The sequence below is a fragment of the Rhinolophus sinicus genome, linkage group LG15 (assembly GCF_036562045.2).
Source record: "Rhinolophus sinicus isolate RSC01 linkage group LG15, ASM3656204v1, whole genome shotgun sequence".
Taxonomy (NCBI): Eukaryota; Metazoa; Chordata; class Mammalia; order Chiroptera; family Rhinolophidae; genus Rhinolophus; species Rhinolophus sinicus.
In genome coordinates, this window is record NC_133764.1 from 15,526,710 (window position 1) to 15,543,938 (window position 17,229).

The 17,229-nt window shown below is 55.9% G+C and overlaps 1 protein-coding gene across 1 annotated transcript in view; it reads right to left on the reverse strand.

Annotated features, from left to right (window-relative positions):
• Window positions 1-15,136, reverse strand: part of DOC2B (double C2 domain beta) — a 32,520-nt gene extending 17,384 nt beyond the window's left edge. Inside the window, exons 1-5 of the mRNA XM_019755457.2 lie at window positions 14,531-15,136; window positions 6,104-6,183; window positions 3,046-3,120; window positions 862-971; window positions 568-694 (exon numbers count right to left, since the gene is read on the reverse strand). Coding sequence (XP_019611016.2) covers window positions 568-694; window positions 862-971; window positions 3,046-3,120; window positions 6,104-6,183; window positions 14,531-14,903 — 765 coding nt within the window. The 5' untranslated portion in view covers window positions 14,904-15,136. The remainder of the gene's footprint in view (window positions 1-567; window positions 695-861; window positions 972-3,045; window positions 3,121-6,103; window positions 6,184-14,530) is intronic.
• Between the last annotated feature and the right edge of the window lie 2,093 nt (window positions 15,137-17,229).

Genomic DNA, 17,229 nt, shown 5'->3' on the forward strand with positions numbered 1-17,229 from the left:
GCTCTCCCCGCCCTCCCCCTCCTCTCTCTCCCATTCTGAGCCCAGAGAGACTGTTAAAATATAATCAGGTGCCCTAGGCCCTGCCTGGCACACTCCCGTGGCCCATCTCAGGGTGAAGGCCCGAGTCCTTCCCAGCTCCCCCATCTCCCAACTTCTGTTCTCAACTCCTAGGACTCCCTCCCCTCTTTCTCTCCACCCCACTCAGTGGGCTTCTTGCCTGTGCCTCCAACAGGCTGGGCGCTTTGCACACGGGGCTTTGCACCTGCTGTTCCCTCTGCCTGGAATATTCCTGCTTGCCTCGTGAGCCCTTCCCTGAGCACCTGTCTAAACCACCCACGCCTCTCATGCGTGGCCTTGATCACTATCTAGCATATGATCCGTTTGGGTGACTTATCCCATTTTTGGGTCTGTCTCCTACCCAAGCTCCATGTGGGCAGGGATTTTTGTCTGTCTCCTAGCACCTGCCACTGTGCCAGGCACACAGTAGGTGCTTAATAAATGCTGCTAGCCCTGCGCTCACAACAGGGAGGGCCCCCGACAGCCTGTAGAGTCCCTTGGCCCACCCACCGGCAGCTGCTTCTCCAGGCAGATGCTGAACGTCTTGGTGTGGTTGGGTTTCAGTTTCTTCAGGGGCACCCTCGTCTCCCCAATGAACTCGTTGTGGCGGAATTTGTCCTCATCACACACGGAGATCCTGGAGGGCAAGGCCAGTTCTTCAGACATACCTGGGTGCTTTCACTTTGCTTCCAAAGAGGCGTTGCAAACAGTGGGTGGGGAGTGGGTAGGCAGGGCCAGCCCGAGGGTAAGGCTGGGGTGGGGCTGGGTGGGGAGGGAGCCTGTGGCCCCGGGGCCCTCACCCACCGCAGGGTCTTTCGAATCATGTCTTCATCTGTGATCCCGTAGTAAGTGAGGGTCTCATTCCACGTGGGGTTCAGAGTATTTCGGAGAGTTTTTGTTCTGAGCTTATTTGCCTGGAGAGCGTAAAAAACAATCCTATGAGCATCAAGGAGTGCAGTGGGCAGGACAATGGCCCCCAAGACGGCCACGCCCTCATTGCCCTGAACCTGTGAATATGTTCTCTTCCTTGGCAAAGGGGAATTAAGGTTGTTAATCAGCTGACTTTAAAATAGAGAGATTATCTGGGTGATCTGAGCGGGCCCTATGTAATCACAGGGTCCTTAAAAGCAGAAGAGGGAGACAAGAGAGTCAGAGGGAGACGTGAGGAGGGAAGATGGGCAGACAGAAGCAACACTGCTGGCTCTGAAGACAGAGGAAGGGGCGGCCTCTAGCAGCTGGAAAGGGATGGGACATGGCTTCTCCCCTAGAGCCTCCAGACGGGGCCACAGCCCTGTGACACATGGTTTTTAGCCCAATGGGACCTATGTCGAACTTCTAACCTGCAGAATTGGAAGATAAGAAATTCGTGCTGTCTGGCCCCCTTCAGCCTCTGAGCCCTGTACTGAGTCCCTTAGATGTCTGCCACACTCGGCCTAGGCTGAGGTCAGATAGGCCTGGGTTCAAATCCCAGCTCCCCCACTTATATAAGCTCTGTGAAGCTCAGTGGGTTATTTACCTTCTGTGACTGTCAAGTTCCCCACTGTAAGAATGGTATAAATAATACCTCTTTTTCAGCATTGCTTCTGGGAACCTTCTTTATTGGGAGACTTCTTTTGCAAACGCTGCCCTGTATGGGGAATCCTATGGAGGGTACTGCTGGTTCTAGGTCCCAGGAGTCTAGGACTATGGTCACTGAGCTCCCAAGTTGAGCACATTCCCCTCAGCCCTGGGAGTCCCACCTGTAGCGTGAGGATGTAGAGGCCTGGAGTGGGGAACCCACTGCCCAGGTGGTGGGCACTGCGGTGTCTCCTGTAGCCCTGCCTTCCCAGAGAGGGAGTGATGGCCCCTCTGGATGGCTCTCCTGGAGGGTGGTGAGCCTCGGCCCTATACGCTGGTCCAGGGGGTGTGGCCTCAGAGTCGACTCAGGCCCCAGCAGCCTGTGGCTACTCAGCTGGGGGCAGGACTCTCTAGTGGGCCTGCAAGCGTCCCACCAGGTGTCAGCCCGGCCCTCTTCCCAGGAGGGCACTCCCATGACTGATTCTTCCTCCCTCTCAGGCCACTAGAGGGCCAGGAAGGGTTCTCCAAGTCTTGGCTTTGGAGAAAGAAGCCAGGACAAGGCCACCGGCCACTGAACTCTGCTGCTCACGCTCCCATGTCCCATGTTCCCCTGACTCCCCTCTGGTCTTCACTTGGAAGCAAAGCTGCTGGTCTCACGACGAGTCCCCCTGGCATGGGGTCTGCACAACCTGCCCCTTGAGACATCAGTGGGGGCCAGGGCAAGACCCAACTAAAAAACTGATGTGACCTTCCCTCCCATGAAATAAAAAAGAAAACAACACTGAACTGTAAGACACGTGTAAGGAAGTCTAACCAAGTTTTGATCTTTCAGTGCTGAGGGTCACCTTGATGCTTTTGTTTCATAGCAAATTTTTGCTAAAAAAATTTTTTTCCTCTTTCTTAGATGCACCACATGCTTGGTCTGCCTGTTGGGTCATCTGGCATGGGAACAAGAGTTCTGTGGTCAAAAAAATTGAGCAGATGTTGCCCCCTCCATCCCTCTTGTGGAGTATCACAGCGCAGCCCATCAACACATTAAAGGCTCTGATAAGTCCTGCAGTAAAGAAACCTGTTTAACAATGTTTCCAAATGTTATTTGAACACAAACTTTTTTCTTTTTCTTTTTTTTTTTGCACATTAATATTAACCTCCAACTAAGACTGCTTCTTATAAAATTCTGCCCTGGAAATTCTCTGGAAGGTTTCCTCTAGTCAGCAGGCAGGTAGTGCTGACTTGAGGTTCCTGGGAGGTCTGGAGGGTATGGGGCTGACCGGGTACTCTGGGTAGAGGTGCATGGCTGAGGTTCCCATTAGCCTATTGGGCTCCGAGAGGGTGTGAGAGCTATGGGCCTCCCCAGGTGCCCCACGCCCAGCCTGGGCCCCTGTCTCAGCATGCAGAGCTGGTAGGCAGGCCGAGGGCAGACCCCCTCACCTTACTGGCTCCTGGCAACAGGTGCAGCTTGACATAGGGGTCCGCCAGCCCATTGTGGTCCATCGGCTTCAGGCCCTGAGCAGAGAACAGCAAAGGGTGTGAATTGGGGGTTGGGAGCATAGAGTAGTCAGGGCCTCCAGGCGCCTGGGGCAGCCCTTGTCTCCTGGGCTTCCTGGCTGGGTCCACTCATAACCCTCTTCACAGAAGCACCGTGGCCCCACACTCCAAGAATGGGAGAGTGAGGAGGGCTCAGCGCTGGTGCCATCTCCCCTCCTCCAAATGCCTTGGCCCAGGGCAGGTGTGATGGGTGTCCTTATCCGAGCAGCCTTCCTCTTTCTATTCTCCTTATGGAGGCCAGGTGACTCACCTCTCTCTGCAGAGGCCCTCATCATCCTGCTTTGGTCAGGCCCTTCCTTCTTCCTGATTCCGCTCCCCTACTCTCCAAACATGGGACTTCCCTCTCTGACCCTAAATCCACATGACCGTCTGTCTATTCATCCAAAAGCTTTCCTCTGTGGCTGTGGAAAAATGTTCTACGACCTGCAGCCCAGGTTCAATTTCTCTCTGGATTTGCCACAGCTCCCAGGTTGGCTGCGTCCATGGAGGACACCCAGCTGGCCGGCCACGGAGGGTTCCTCCACAAGATGGCACCCCTCACTCATTCTGAACGATCGGTCAAGTGTGCACCGCCAGGGAAGCAGTGGAACTGTAAACAGACAGGGCTTAGCCGACCTCATGCCTGCAGCTATTTCTGAAAATAGTACGTTTTTCTTCTGGGATGGTGCACAGAGATGTAGACAGGCAGCTGTGGCATGTGTGGGCAGAGCTGGCAACCCCATGATATCATTCAGCGATGACTTAAGAGTCAGCTGCTCATGGCCACGCCCACCTCCAAGGGTTGCTGAGGCTCTTCTCCCACCCGATCCCCCACCTTGGTTTAAAGGACCTCCCAGGTGAAGGTTTCCAACTACCCACTGTTCTGCTTCTGGGAAGGGGCACACAGGTTTCAGAGCCAGGCTGGCCTGGGTTCAGATGTCAGCTCTTGCACTTATAGTCGGGGAAGAGGAGGACTTCCTTTGCTGCCTGAGCCTCAGCTTTGTCATCTGTAAAAGGGGTTAATAGTTCCCACTTCCCGGGGTTAATGCTGACAAGGATAATGCTGACCAAAGGCCTGGACAGCTGGGGGTTTGCTCCCCTTTCCCTACATGCTAGCCCCTTGGGCAGATGCCAGAGAAGTGGCTGAGGGCCAGAGTGGGCTATCTGAGCTCTGCCCTGCCCGTGAGGCCGGCTCTGGGACGAGGCCCAGCTCGGACGCCCTGTATGCGCCACGGCAATGAGACGGCCCTTCCGAATGCAAGTCCCTCATCCTGGCCTCTCATCTGTTCCCACAAAGCGCCCAGGACTGGTAGTCTGCCAGTTTTCTTAGTTCCTCTGTGAATGCGAGTGCCCGCGTGTCCATGTGCATGTAGGTAGGGGTGGGCACCTGCCACTGCCCTCCAGGATATATTAGGTACTGAGCACTTCATCATTTAATGCTCTGATTAACCCTATTTTCAGATGAGTAAACTGAGGCTGCTCTGCTAATGCAGGCGGAGGGTGGCCAAGCTAGGGTGCAGCATCGGGGCATCTGGCCTCCTCCTAAACTCCTCTGAGGGGCTCTGCTTATCAGCCCTGCCTCAGTCTCCTCACTCCCTGGACCTCCTCCCCACCCCCCAGCCCAGACCCCCAGCTGCTCCCATGCCTGTGCCACCTCCTCCTCTTAGAACTGGATCTAAGCAGAGAACAACCTAGAGAATCAGGGAGTTGCCATGGCTTGGGGTCCTCCCACCCCCCACCTCCAATGCGTTGAGTGACACTCCTAACTGAACACACACATGTGTTTGCACACAGGTGACCACAGAGACCTGTGCACGCACACACATGTACATACTCCAGTATACGCTTACAGCCTCTCTGGGGCCCAGGTAGGGCAAGTGGGGCACACAGTACAGGGGGGCCCGGTGTGCCATCGGGAGGAGAAGGGATGGCTCTGGCCAGAGTGCCCTGGCAGCCAGTGCCCAGTGCCAGTCCCCAAGCCTGGACAACCTCTATAAAGCTGGGTGGAGGGAGAGGGGAAGGGATCTAACTGGGATTTGCAGCCTGCCCTCCCCTTGGCATAGCTGGGGGGTCACAAGATTCTCAGCTTTGTACGTAGGGGTCGGTGTGAAGCCCCTGCTACGTGAGGTGGAGTGTGCCCGCATCACCACCGGAGCAGCTCCCAGCGGAAAGGGCAGGGCATGGAGGGCATGGGCTTCTAGGTGCCCAGCTAGGGCCCTGGGCTCAACCTGGATGTTATTCACCCCTGCCATGGCAGTCCAGGTATGGTGGCCCAAGTTGGGTGGGGCAGCAGCAGGTGGCCTGTCCCTCTGCGTGGGCAGAGCCACAGGCAGGGTAGGAGGAAGGGACAGGAAAGCTCACAGGTTGAGGGGCTGGAGAGGAGTCTGGGCCCAGGGAGCTCTGCTGGAAGCTCGTGGCCCTGAGCTGGGCCCAGGCCCTTCCACGACTCTACTGGGAGGTTCTATTAGGCTGCATTGCCGCCCTTACCTTCCGAGAGAACATCAACTTTGGCACCTTCCTCCCAGGGGGAGCGATGTGTGGGGAGACGAAGGGAACAACGTGGCTGAGAACACAGAGCTGACGTGTGCCAGCCCGAGGGCTCAGGCCGAGTCCAGGAGACGAATCCCCTGCCTAGAGTGGTCTCAGCGTCCAGAGTGGGACAGTGGTGCCTGCCCACCCTTCAGCCCCTCCCCAGCTCTGGGGGCCCTCTGTCCCCTGAAAGCCCCACCCAGACCTTCATCCTCCCATTCTCCTCCCCTTCCTTTGTTCTCCTCCTTCCCCAAATGCCTCTCTCTGCAGACATTTTAGGGCAGCTGAGATGACTGAGGCAAGAATCCTCTCCCTGCTCTGCACCCACACAGTACAGACACCGCCAAGGACAGGAAACAGGGAGACTGGCCTTCCGACCTCAGCGCCTGCTGCAGGACCCTGGGCCTGGGGCAGTGGGAGCCCGGGGGCCTACCTTGGCCTTGCTGATGGTGCAGTGGAGGGCATTGTTCTCTTGGTCATAGAGGAGGCTGAAGTCCAGCGTGCCCAGGGCGGCTGTGGACAAAGGACGGCTCAGGTCACTCAGCAGCCGCATGGTGAATTGTCACCCACCCCTGCGAGGTCATATGAGGAGCCAGTGCCCATGGTGACTGCCACCAACTGGGCACCTACTACACGTCAATCCCCCCAGCCAGTCTCCCAGCCCCACCAACCCTGGGAAGTGAGCAATATTCTCTCCACTTTCCAGCTGAGGCTCAGAGAGGCTGGGTCAGTTACCCCCAGTCACGGTAAGTGGAGGCCCAAGAGTTAAACCCAGGTGGTCCGCCCCACAGCCCAGGCCCCTAACCCCTGTGCTGTGGTGCCCAGCCCATAGCTGGTCCAGAATGGTGCCCATGTGTACTGGGCACTCAGCTAAAGGAGTTCCTGTTCTCCTGCCCTCCTTGTGCAATTGCCTGTCTGGGCTCTAGCCTCAGTCACCCATTAAATGCCACAAAGATTATGTGAGAAGGCAGTGGAGACAGAGCTTTGCAAGGCTGCAGGCCCTGGCTGGGCTGACTAGCTGATCCACTCACCCACCCCCCAGCAGTACTCAGGGTACAGCTCCCTGGTCTCTCTGGTCCGCTGGGGGCCTGGGCAGGCTTCAAGAGGCCAGCTGGCTCCGCAGGGTGCTACTCCCAAGCCTCTTAAAGGCAGTGGGCTATTCCCAAGGGCTGGGCAGAGAGTGCAGCAATAATTGGGTGCAGCTGCCACCCTGGGGGCAATCACATATGGCAGCTGTGGCCTCCCTTGTCAACGTGGCTCCTGGCATGAAGGCAGGAGTGGTAGTGGGGGCAGAGCTCAGGGAAAGTCTCCGGACAGCAAGGGGAACATTCACAGGATGTCTTTACCTCTAAAGACAGGCTGCGGGGCTGGTGCACTGGCATCTCCTTCATTTCTTACCAAGTGTTTACAATACGCCAGACTCTAGGGATGAAGACAAGGCAGGGTCCCTGCCCCAAGGAGAGCGCGGCTTAATGAGAGGAAGAGATGAAAAGAATTTGCCGCAACAGTGTGGTGGGGCAGGAGCAATGGGAGATGCCTGTTGTTGTTTTTTTTTTTAAGTGGTGAAAGAGTAGTTTATGAGGAGAAATAGTACACCTCAAAGACATAGAAGCGGACCTGAGCAGAAGAGAATGGCTCAAGGGCCCAAGGTGACATTATTAGGAGCAAAAAAGTACACTCCAAAGAGTTTGGAGAGGGCCGAGCAAAAGAAGAGGCTCAAACGGCAAAAAGGCCCAAAGGGCCAAGGGCCCGGGCTCAGAAAGGGCCTGAATGGAGAGGACTTGGAATTTTTACCTTTTTCTCTCAAAGGGGCTCTTCTTTTCCGGGTGTGAGACCACTTGATTGACACCTACGACTGACAAGAGGCTATTACCTCATCTTGTTAGACTGCGTAGTTGTGAGTGGCCGGTTTGAGCTAGTTGGGTATCTTGTACCCATTTGTTTATAATGAAAAGGGGAAGTTTTGGACAGAGAGGGGAAGTCTTTTGGACGGTAATGCAGAGATGCCAGGTCTTGATGTGAACTGGGGCCATCAGGGAAGCCTTCCTGGAGGTGATGCTTTACCTTAACCATGAAGGATGAGGAGTTGGCCAGTGCACAATGGGGCTGGGGAAGGGGCATTCCAACCACAGGCCAACCAGAGGGTGGGGGGCTGAGTGGCTGATGTTGTGGGAGGGCGGGGCTCTATTCTTCTGGCCAGGGGCACCCAACATGGGTCTAGATCAAACTATGGACTGCTGGCCAAGTCGGGCCACACCTATCCATTTGCACCTGAACCACAGATGCTTTTGCACTGTAACAATGGCAGAGCTGAGTCGATGCCACAGGGACCATGCAGCCTACAGATCCCTGGGCTCATACAAGGGCCCAGACCTGGCAAAGTTTTGGGGCTGCTGAGAATTGGGCAAATGAAGGCCTGTGCGTGTGGAGCTGACCTTTATTCTGAGGTGCTGGCGCTGAGTCAGGTGTGTCTTGCTCCCCAGCTCTTAACACAAGGTAAGGCACACAGGTCCTTGCCTGGAGGCACAACTGGGGAGTGAGACCAGCCCTCTGACATCTGACCCCAGGTTCAAATCCTAGCTCTGCACTTCCTCGCTGTGTGACCACAGGCAGCTTATCTAGCCTCTCTGTGCCTCAGTTTCCTCATCTGCAATATGGAGATGAAATAGTAAGCACCTCACAGCATCGTGCTTTAACACAGCACCTGGGATATAGAAAGTGCTCAATAGATAATTATAGAAGGAGCAGATCCATTTAGGTGACTTTTCTAGGTAATTGTACTGGCCCCTCTGAGACACTTTCTGGAATGAACTTGTTCCAAACTGGATCACTCCTCTCCTAGGCTTTGTGAGTAGAACATATAACTGGTCACTTATACTTTTCTGAATAACCTGAGTCATTGCTGTGATGACCATTACTGCTCTGTCACAGCCCAGACACGGAAGAGGGTGTGAGACAATTCCTCCACCAAGTGACCCCAGGTGGTGACTATTTTTGAGGTTTTCCTCATTTTTCTGCCTCCTGCTTTGCCATCAGCTTGAAACTCCTGTTAAAATACTTGCCTCAGCCGGGGGGAGCGCAAGGCTCATAACACCAGCATGGGCCAGGGAGCTGTGTCCTACACAATTAGACTGGGAAACAATGGCTTGAACCGGAGTGGGCGTGGGGCAGGCAGAAGAAGGGGAGAAATAAAAAACAAAACTTGCATCTGGTAGCAACAAACAACTCTCCCTTCTATTCAACAGTTGTTTCTTCTATGAAACCAGGTGGGAATTCTTGTTAGAATTGTGTCCAAACTACCACGTTTCCCCCAAAATAAGACCTAACCAGAAAATAAGCCCTAGCATGATTTTTCAGGATGACATCCCCTGAACATAAGCCCTAATGCATCTTTTGGAGCAAAAATTAATATGACCCGGTCTTATTTTCGGGGAAACACAGTACAAGTCAATAGGCGTTGCGTGGAACCGAAGGGACTTTTTCCTGAGTAGACTATGTGTGCTTTTGGGCTAACTGTATCTGGCCTTTTGCTGCCTGTATCCTAGGTAACTCCCATCTCTGCAGGTGGGCAGGGGAAGGTGACGTAAATGAGGTATACATCACCATGCTTCTAACTAACACAGCCGTGGGCCCAACATTCTCCGGGTCCATGCTTTTGTAATAATATTCTCCAAACCTGTTGACTTTACATAACAGTCAATCAGCCTGCTGCTCAGTTCAAGCCCACCTGTGGTTTGTTCCCCCCAGACATTAGCCTCCTGAAGGCAGAAACCATGCCTCGGCCACGCCTGGGGCACCAGCAAAGAACAGATGTTAAAGCCACATGGCTGTCCGTTCAAACCAGCTCGCTGTCCAGCTGCTCTGTGCTGTGAGGCCTGTGTGTTAAATGCACACTCCACGATCTCTGCCTGTTTCCCAGTCCCAAAGAAGGACCAGCCAGTGAGATGAAGGGGCCACCTGCTCTCCACTGGTAAACAGCAGCAGGAGGAGACAGGAGCCCCTTCCACTGGCTCTCCAGACATCCCAGTTTAAGGAGGACCCCATACTGCTCAATGGAACCGACACCTGTTATCATTTCCCAGGAAGGAAGTGCCGCCCCAGGATGAGATTGATCAATTTCTTTGAAATCCAAGGGAAGTTTTGTAAGAAATAACAGTTTATAAATAGAAGTTCAGTCACCATTTTTTGAGACTTGCCAGTGGTGGTGCTCTCTTAGGGGCTTATAGTCCAAAGTCTTCATTTCCCATTTGGAGAAATGAGGCACAGAGAGGGGAGGTGACCTGGTCAGGGTAGCACAGCAGAGCTGGACACAGAATCTAGGCCTCTTCACTTCCATCCTGATAGTTCCTGCTTTTAAGCCTAGTGGCTTCCCCACCCCCCACCCCCTTTTTTTTGTCTGCCACTTAGTTTAGCTGAAATCTCAGGAGAATGCAATGGAGGAAAAAGAGAAAAGCAGAGTTGCTCTTGGGGACCAGAAAGGGCTTGGCTGTGCCCTGGAGGGGCCTCTGAATTGGAAATGCACCCTGGGCATGAGGTGTAGGTGAGGAGGGCCCTCAGGGCAGGTGAGGGTGCTTGTTTGTGTAAACTACAGGGTCCTGCCCTTGAGCCACTCAAATCACATGTCCTGGCTAAAGTTTACATCCTTGGAAAAATAATGAGGGTTGGTCACTAATGGGCTTTTGAGAGTTGTCACCCGGTTGTTGATAATTATAGAGCTTTAATGGGGCTAATTCAGAGAAAATCAAGCTCAAGCCCCCGTTGGTTCCTCTAAGGCTGATGGGGACTGACGGCAGCATTTTGACCTTGGTTTGCACCTGGACTTTCCTCACCCGTGTACACCCTTGAGAATAGGAAATCTGCCCTGGTTTTTTTTCTTTTCTTTTAAAGAAAAATGACAAGTCTCTCAAATCATTTTTAAAAACTATGGCAAGAACCACAGAAAATGACCAAGGCTGAGTTGAAAGCATTTCATAGGTGGAGAAACTGAGGCACTGAGCTGGGTGCTGCAGAGGATACAAAGAGGAATGAGCCATACATCCCTGCTTCCCAGGAGCACAGAGGCAGAGAGTTAGGATTTTTATAAATCTATTCATCCCCCTGCTTTATATTGTTCAAAGGTCCTCCACTGCCTCCTGCACACAGTTCAACCTCCTTGGAATGGCATTCGGGGCCCTTTGTGATACGACCACTTGGGCCTTATCGTTGGTCTCTTCCCTTGCTTCAGCCCCTTGGCTGTATTGTTGTGCCTCCACTGGGCTGTGTTTCCTACACCTCTCTACCTGTGCACGTGGTAGTCCCTCTGCCAGGAGCACCTCCCTTCGTACTTCCACTTTACCAGCCTTCTTCCTTCCTCCCCACAAACCCCAAGCAGAGTCCTCTCTATGGGTGAACTCTGTGCAAACCAGTGCTTCCTGTTGGGCTCCTGCCTCCCTGTCATCACTCCCGGGCTCTGTGTGTTTTGATTTCCGTGAACTCTGTGACGTCAGAGTGTATGTCTCAGGCATTCTTGAATCTCCATGCCCAGCACAGAGCCTGATACAAAGTTGGTGTCGTAATGTGGAATGCATAAAAATATGGTCCGGGCAGACCATGACTGGGCTCAAGGAAAGGGGAATCACTGCCCGTGGGACCCAGGAAATGGCCCCAGCTGAGGGCCTTTGGGGCGGGCCTCACAGTGATTCCTCCACTCCGTCCTTGCTGCAGGTCTCCATGACATCAGCTACCCCTACCCAGGCTGAATCCTGCAGGGCAGGTGTAAGCGTGGGCATGTGATGCCATTCTGGCCAATGACGCAGGACAGGTCTCCTGGGAACTCTGCTGGAGAGGTTCCCTCGCTCTTAATCTGAGACATGGGAGAGGAAACTGATCTTTATCAAAGTTAGGATCTTATTGTTATATGTGACGCCCAGACCTGCCAGCAGCCACCTTGGACCATGAGAGAGGTCATCCTAGGAGGAAAAGAGCATGGCCAAGTAGAAAGACAAACAGAACCTCCATCACTGATGTTGCTGATGAGTTGAATGAATCGACCCCCATGCCACCGGCCTCAACAATCCTCAGTGTTTCAGGCACTTTGAATTTTCTGTTACTTGCAACCCAAAGCATTTCAGTCATTACAGCTTTGAAAAATGGATTGGGATTCCACAGGTGGAGAGTGAGTGGGCAGGGGAGTGGTACATGCAGAGGGTGGGCCATAGGGCCTGTCTGGAGGGCATGAGCCAGGCCGCACGGTGGACCATTGGGAGGAAAGACACAAGTGGGGGGGCACTTCTAACTTCGGCATTCACTGTGTTTCTCCCCACCATTACTCCTCTATTAGATCAGTCTGGAACATGTCGATTTTGTGTTTATGCCTTGAGGTGACTTAATAAGGATGAGCTTTAACGAGAAGGGAGAAAAGCCTGAATAAATAAACAGCACTTCACTCTCGGCTGTGGACAACAGAGCAACCGCCCTCATTTCTTTTTGTTAGAAGAGAGATAATCCAATAATTAGGGCAGCAAATAGTATAACCCTGGCTAAAGCCATAATGAACCATCTGGCTTGAATCATTTAGGCTTATTTTAGGGATCTGGTTTTGTCAGAGCTGAGAAGGGGGCGTGGCCTGGGGTACTGGATGGAGAGCAGTTCTGCCCCAGAACCTGGTCCCACTATGGGCAGGAGCCAAGATTTCTGTGCTCCCATGCCTGGGATGTTTGCTCAGCCACGGACGGGATCCAAGCCCAGGGTGGGCTGCCTCTTGAAGGGGGTGAGAGGGCCCAAGCTGGCCCTGGCTCAGCCACACTCTCTCCTCGTTAGCTCTTTTCACCAGAGTGCCCTGGTGACAGAGGTGTGGTGAGCCCACAGTTCAGGCTGGCAAGGCTGTGTCTAGGACTGCCTTGTACTGCTGACTCCAAGTGAGTCTGTCCCCTGCTAGGACATGTGAGCTCTCTGGGTCCAGAGCCCCCGCCCTGTTCCCTCTCTACTGCTAGGACAGTGCTCCATCAAGGACTGTGAGTTGATGCACTGGAGGTGTGGCAGCTGGCCTGAGTTTTGGACTTTCTGGACCCTTCCTTGCTGTGGGCTCAGGGATCGCCAAAAGAAACAACCAAGTTTCTCACCTCTGTGCTGTCATCCTGAGGGCCCTTGGAGGAACTTGGAGGACTGCCTGACACTCAGGCAGCGCCCAGCCCTTTTCCCTCACTCCCTTGCTGAAGCAGGGTAGGGGCTGGAAGTGGGGACGAGTTCCCCACTCTTTCTTCTGGAGGAGGCTTTGGATTCAGGGCATCCAAAGGGGTGACTTGGGTCCCAGGTAGGGCCTGCCCAGAGGTAGAGCAAGTGAGGGGGTGCACTTTGCCCAGGGTGCCAGGAACTGGGGGTAGGGAAGATCCAGGGAACAGCCCTGAGGCCAGTAAACTCTCCAGACCCAATTTCCCCAAGCAAGTGGAGGGAGAGGACTGCTCCCCACCTCTATGCCCAGGGGGTAGGGACTCAATATGCCAGCCTCTGGCCACCGGGCTGTGGGTCAGGCCCAGAGAAAGTGCATAGCAGGCATTTTCCCCACACAGGCGGGGCTCTGACCCCCGGCGCCTAAAGGGCCTCCTTCGGCTCATTCCTCCTGGGCTTCGAGGCGCTGAGAAGTCTGACCCCTCCTCCTTTCCCTCCACCCCAGCAGTGCTAATAACACCCACCGTCAGCTTCCAGAGGTACATTTTATGCTGGGGGGTACTCCAGACCCCCCGCCCGAGGTCCTTGTGAGTACCCAAGCCAGGTGCAGCCACCCTCGCGCGACGCGGGTATGGGGCCGGGCAGGCCTTGGCGTCACCGGTGAGTGACCCCTGCTCCAAAAGGTCCACATCCCGGGCAGGGTTGGCGTTTGAGTCTGGTTTTCCAGGTCTGGGAGTGACGTGGCTGGGGCCACAACTGGGCAGGGGACCTTGAAAGCAGCGCTTTCCTCTCCCCACTCCCATCCCGTGCAAACCCATTCCGCAATGGGTAGGGACCTCTTCAGCCTCGGTTTCCCCTCCAGTCCCAGGTCGGGCAGGGCAGGCACCCTCAGAGGCCGGAAAGGCACCAGGAGAGCCCACCGGCGGGGCCTCGGCCCTGGGCGACTCCAGCTCTCGCCTGCTCACTCCCTGGGGCTCGGGCTCAGCCCCGGGAGAAGGAGGCGCGGGCTGGGGGCGCTTCCTGGCGGAGGAAGCAGGCGTAACAGGTGGGCGAAGGTCGGCAGTCCGGGAGAGCGCAGTGGCGGGGTACACAGACGTGGTAGGAGGAACCGCCAAGGGTTTTTCAAAGGACAATCGGCCACACAGTCCGCTGATCTTCGGCCCGTGCGCCAGCAAAGCCGCAGCGCTCTGCGGGCAGCTGGGCCCATCCAGAAGGGCCGCCCGGCTCCCGGCCCCGCCCCTGGCGCGGGCCCACTGCCCGCCAGTCAGACCCTGGGCCGCGGAGCGGGCCCGCAGCGGGCTCCCGGGCAGGGTGAGACCTAGCGGCCGACAGCAACTGGTGTCTCCCCAGGGCGCAGCTCCGCCCTTCCCGGGAACAAAAGCCGCCGCCCGCGCTGGAGCTCCCGGTGGCGGGCCGAGAGGGGGCGCGGCGCGGTTTCTGGGAAGCCGGACCTCGGAAATGGGACACCCTCAGAGGGCGCCCCCAAACTTCCCACCTCCCACCTTCCCATCTCCCACCGGGTGGAGATGTCGGGGCTGGGTCTGCAGGGCAAACGCAGAGCGCACAGACCTGGCGAGGGGGCCGCGACCCAGCGAGGGTGTATTCCTAGGGTGGACGAGAGACCTCAGAGGGACCGAGGGGCCAGCGAGGTCAGGGAGCGCGCGAGAAGCCGAGCCAGGGGAGGGGGCGCAAAGTCGGCGAGTTGGAAACTTACTGCAGTCGTCGGACTCATAGCCGTCGGCGTCCGGCTCCTCTTCGGGTGGCTTGGCGGGCGGCCGCGCCGGGCTGGGGCCAGGGCTGGGGCCCGGGCTCGCACCGTAGGCTCCGAAGAGCTGGTCGACATCCTCGTCGTCGTCGCGGGCGCCGTCGGAGGGGCTGCGGCGGCCCGCGCTGGCCGCGGCCGGGGGCGCGGGGGCGTCCCGGGGAGCAGCCGCGCGGGGCCCCGCGGCCGGGGGTAGGCCCCGCGGGAAGCGAGGAAAGTAGTCGGAGATCTGCTTGATGGGCCGGATGGGGCCCGGGCACACGTCGATGGCCATATGCTCCTGGATGCTTATGGTCGCCTTCTCCCCGCGTCGCCGGAGGGTCATGCAGGCAGCGCTGCCCCGCTCGGGCGCGGCTCGGCCTGGCCCGGCGCGGCCCCGGCCCGGGGGCGTCTCGGCAGGCCGGGGAGCAGCGGGGGCTGCGGGCAGCGCCAGCGGCGCCCCCCCGGACGTCCCTGACGCGGCTGCTACCTGCTCGGCAGCGGCTGGCGCGAGTGAGTGCCAGGGGCGGGCAGGCAGGGGGCGGGCCCAGCCCGCGTCACCCGGTAGCAACCAAGCCGTGTGAGGGTGCGGGCTGCGCGGGCGGCGCGGAGCCGAGCGAGCTGAGCAGCGCCGCACTCACTCGCACTAACACCCGCGCGCACGCGGGCCTGGGACCCCGCACGCGCACACATGGGCGGGCAGGGCCACCCGGGCGCCCTCCACTCACGCACGCTTGCAGGACGTGCCGGGAGTTGAGAAGGGACCCGCAGGACGCACACTCCTCACTTTCCTGCGGGTGCCAGCTCTTTCTGGGTTCTGTTTACTCTCACAGGACACACGCATGTATGCAAGGACACTCCAACACACACAAACGTGTGTAGACACTTGGCAGAAGTGGCCTCTAGCTCATACCTGCAGGACACAAACACAAACATATGCATCCACACAGAGTTGGTTGAGGTTGCTGTGGCAGTACATCCCCGAACAGGACACACAAACACGCAGGCTTAGCGGTGGTCCGGGGACTCAGGGCACAGTCTTCCATGCCCCTAAACATGCCTCACAGGGCACACAAACACACCATAGAAGTGATCAGGGGATTTGGCCCAGACACACCCCCACACTCACACAGAGACACACTCCTAGGATTGCTACTCACACTAGCAGGAAATCTACATCCTGAGCTAGCCAAGGTCATTGCTGAGCACAGTCTGTTCACACTTCCTCTCAGGTCACATACACATATGCACTCCGTAAGCTCAACTTCGCCCCTCACTTGGCCAGTGAGTAGCTTGAAGGGACCCATGGGGACAGGGTGGGTGAGACTCTTGATCACAAGCTGTGGTCAGGAGGTGGGGGTGAGGGCAGGCAGGGCCTGGGCAGAGGAAACCTTCCCAAAGAGTGATGGATGAGGCACAGGTGGAAAGGCAAGGCGTGGTCTGCCCACCCACTCCGGCCTCCCACATGGTCAGATAAGGAAGCAAATCCCAGACAGCCCAACCCCAGCTGCTGTCTTGCTTTCCGGGAACAGAGCCCTGTCGGGAATTGCTGCTGCCTATACAGGTGTGTCTCTGGAAAGCCCTGGGCATGGACGTAATCCTGTTTACTGTCTGGTTTCTGTACTGACAGATCAGAAATGCTTATCTTCTTGGCTGGGTCCCTGCCGTAAGTCTGAATGATGGGCCCTAACCCTGTGCCCTTCCCTCCACCATAACCCCTGTGGAAGGGTAGGGAGCAGAGAGAAGGGAGAGGAGGCCTTGCCCTCATCACTTCCAGCTGCATTATTCTGGCACATCATTTATCTCTATGAACCTCAGTTTTCTTATCTGTGAAATGGGGCTAATTCAAACCTCACAGCCTTATGGTGAGGACCCATCAATCGTAGAGCATGACAGATAAAAGGTGCTCAGCAGGGTAGGCTTTCTCTCACTTCCTGTGAGAGATGAGAGTCACTGTGAGGAATGATGGAGATGCCTAGACCCCCAACAATCATTCTTCATGGTAAGTTCTGCATTGGGTGGTGATGGTCACCACCCATCGTTGAAAACTATGGTATATTGTGTCAAGAATGTTCAAAGCTATAATCTCATTGATTCCTTATACTACCCCATGATGTAGGCAGGGTTTACTGTTCCCATTTTGCAGTGAAGAAACTGAAGCTCAATGACTTGCCAAGGGCAACTGCTGGCTGGTAGCAGAGCTGGCATTAGAACTGACTTTTTTTTTTTAATTTTTATTGGGGAATAGCGTATTTCTCCAAGGCCCGTCAGCTCCAAGTCGTTGTCCTTCAATTTAGTTGTGGAGGGCGCAGTTCAGCTCCAAGTCCAGTCGCCATTTTCAATCTTTGGTTGGAGAGGGCATAGCCCACCATCCCATGCAGCAACCCTGTGTTGTTGAGAGCTCAGGCTCTAACCAATGGAGCCATCTGGCTGCTCCTCTGGAAGCTCAGCGGCAGCTCATTGCCTTCAGTCTAGTTGTGGATGGCGCAGCTCACTGACCCATGTGGGAATCGAACTGGCAACTCTGTTGGTCAGAGCTCACGCTCTAACCAACTGAGCCATCTGGCCACCCCAGAACTGACTTTTTGAGGCTTCCACTCTCCCCTCCCTGGGCTCCCCCTCCTCATCCCTACAGAAGTCCAGGGGTCAGAGCAGAGGTGGAAACATAAGCA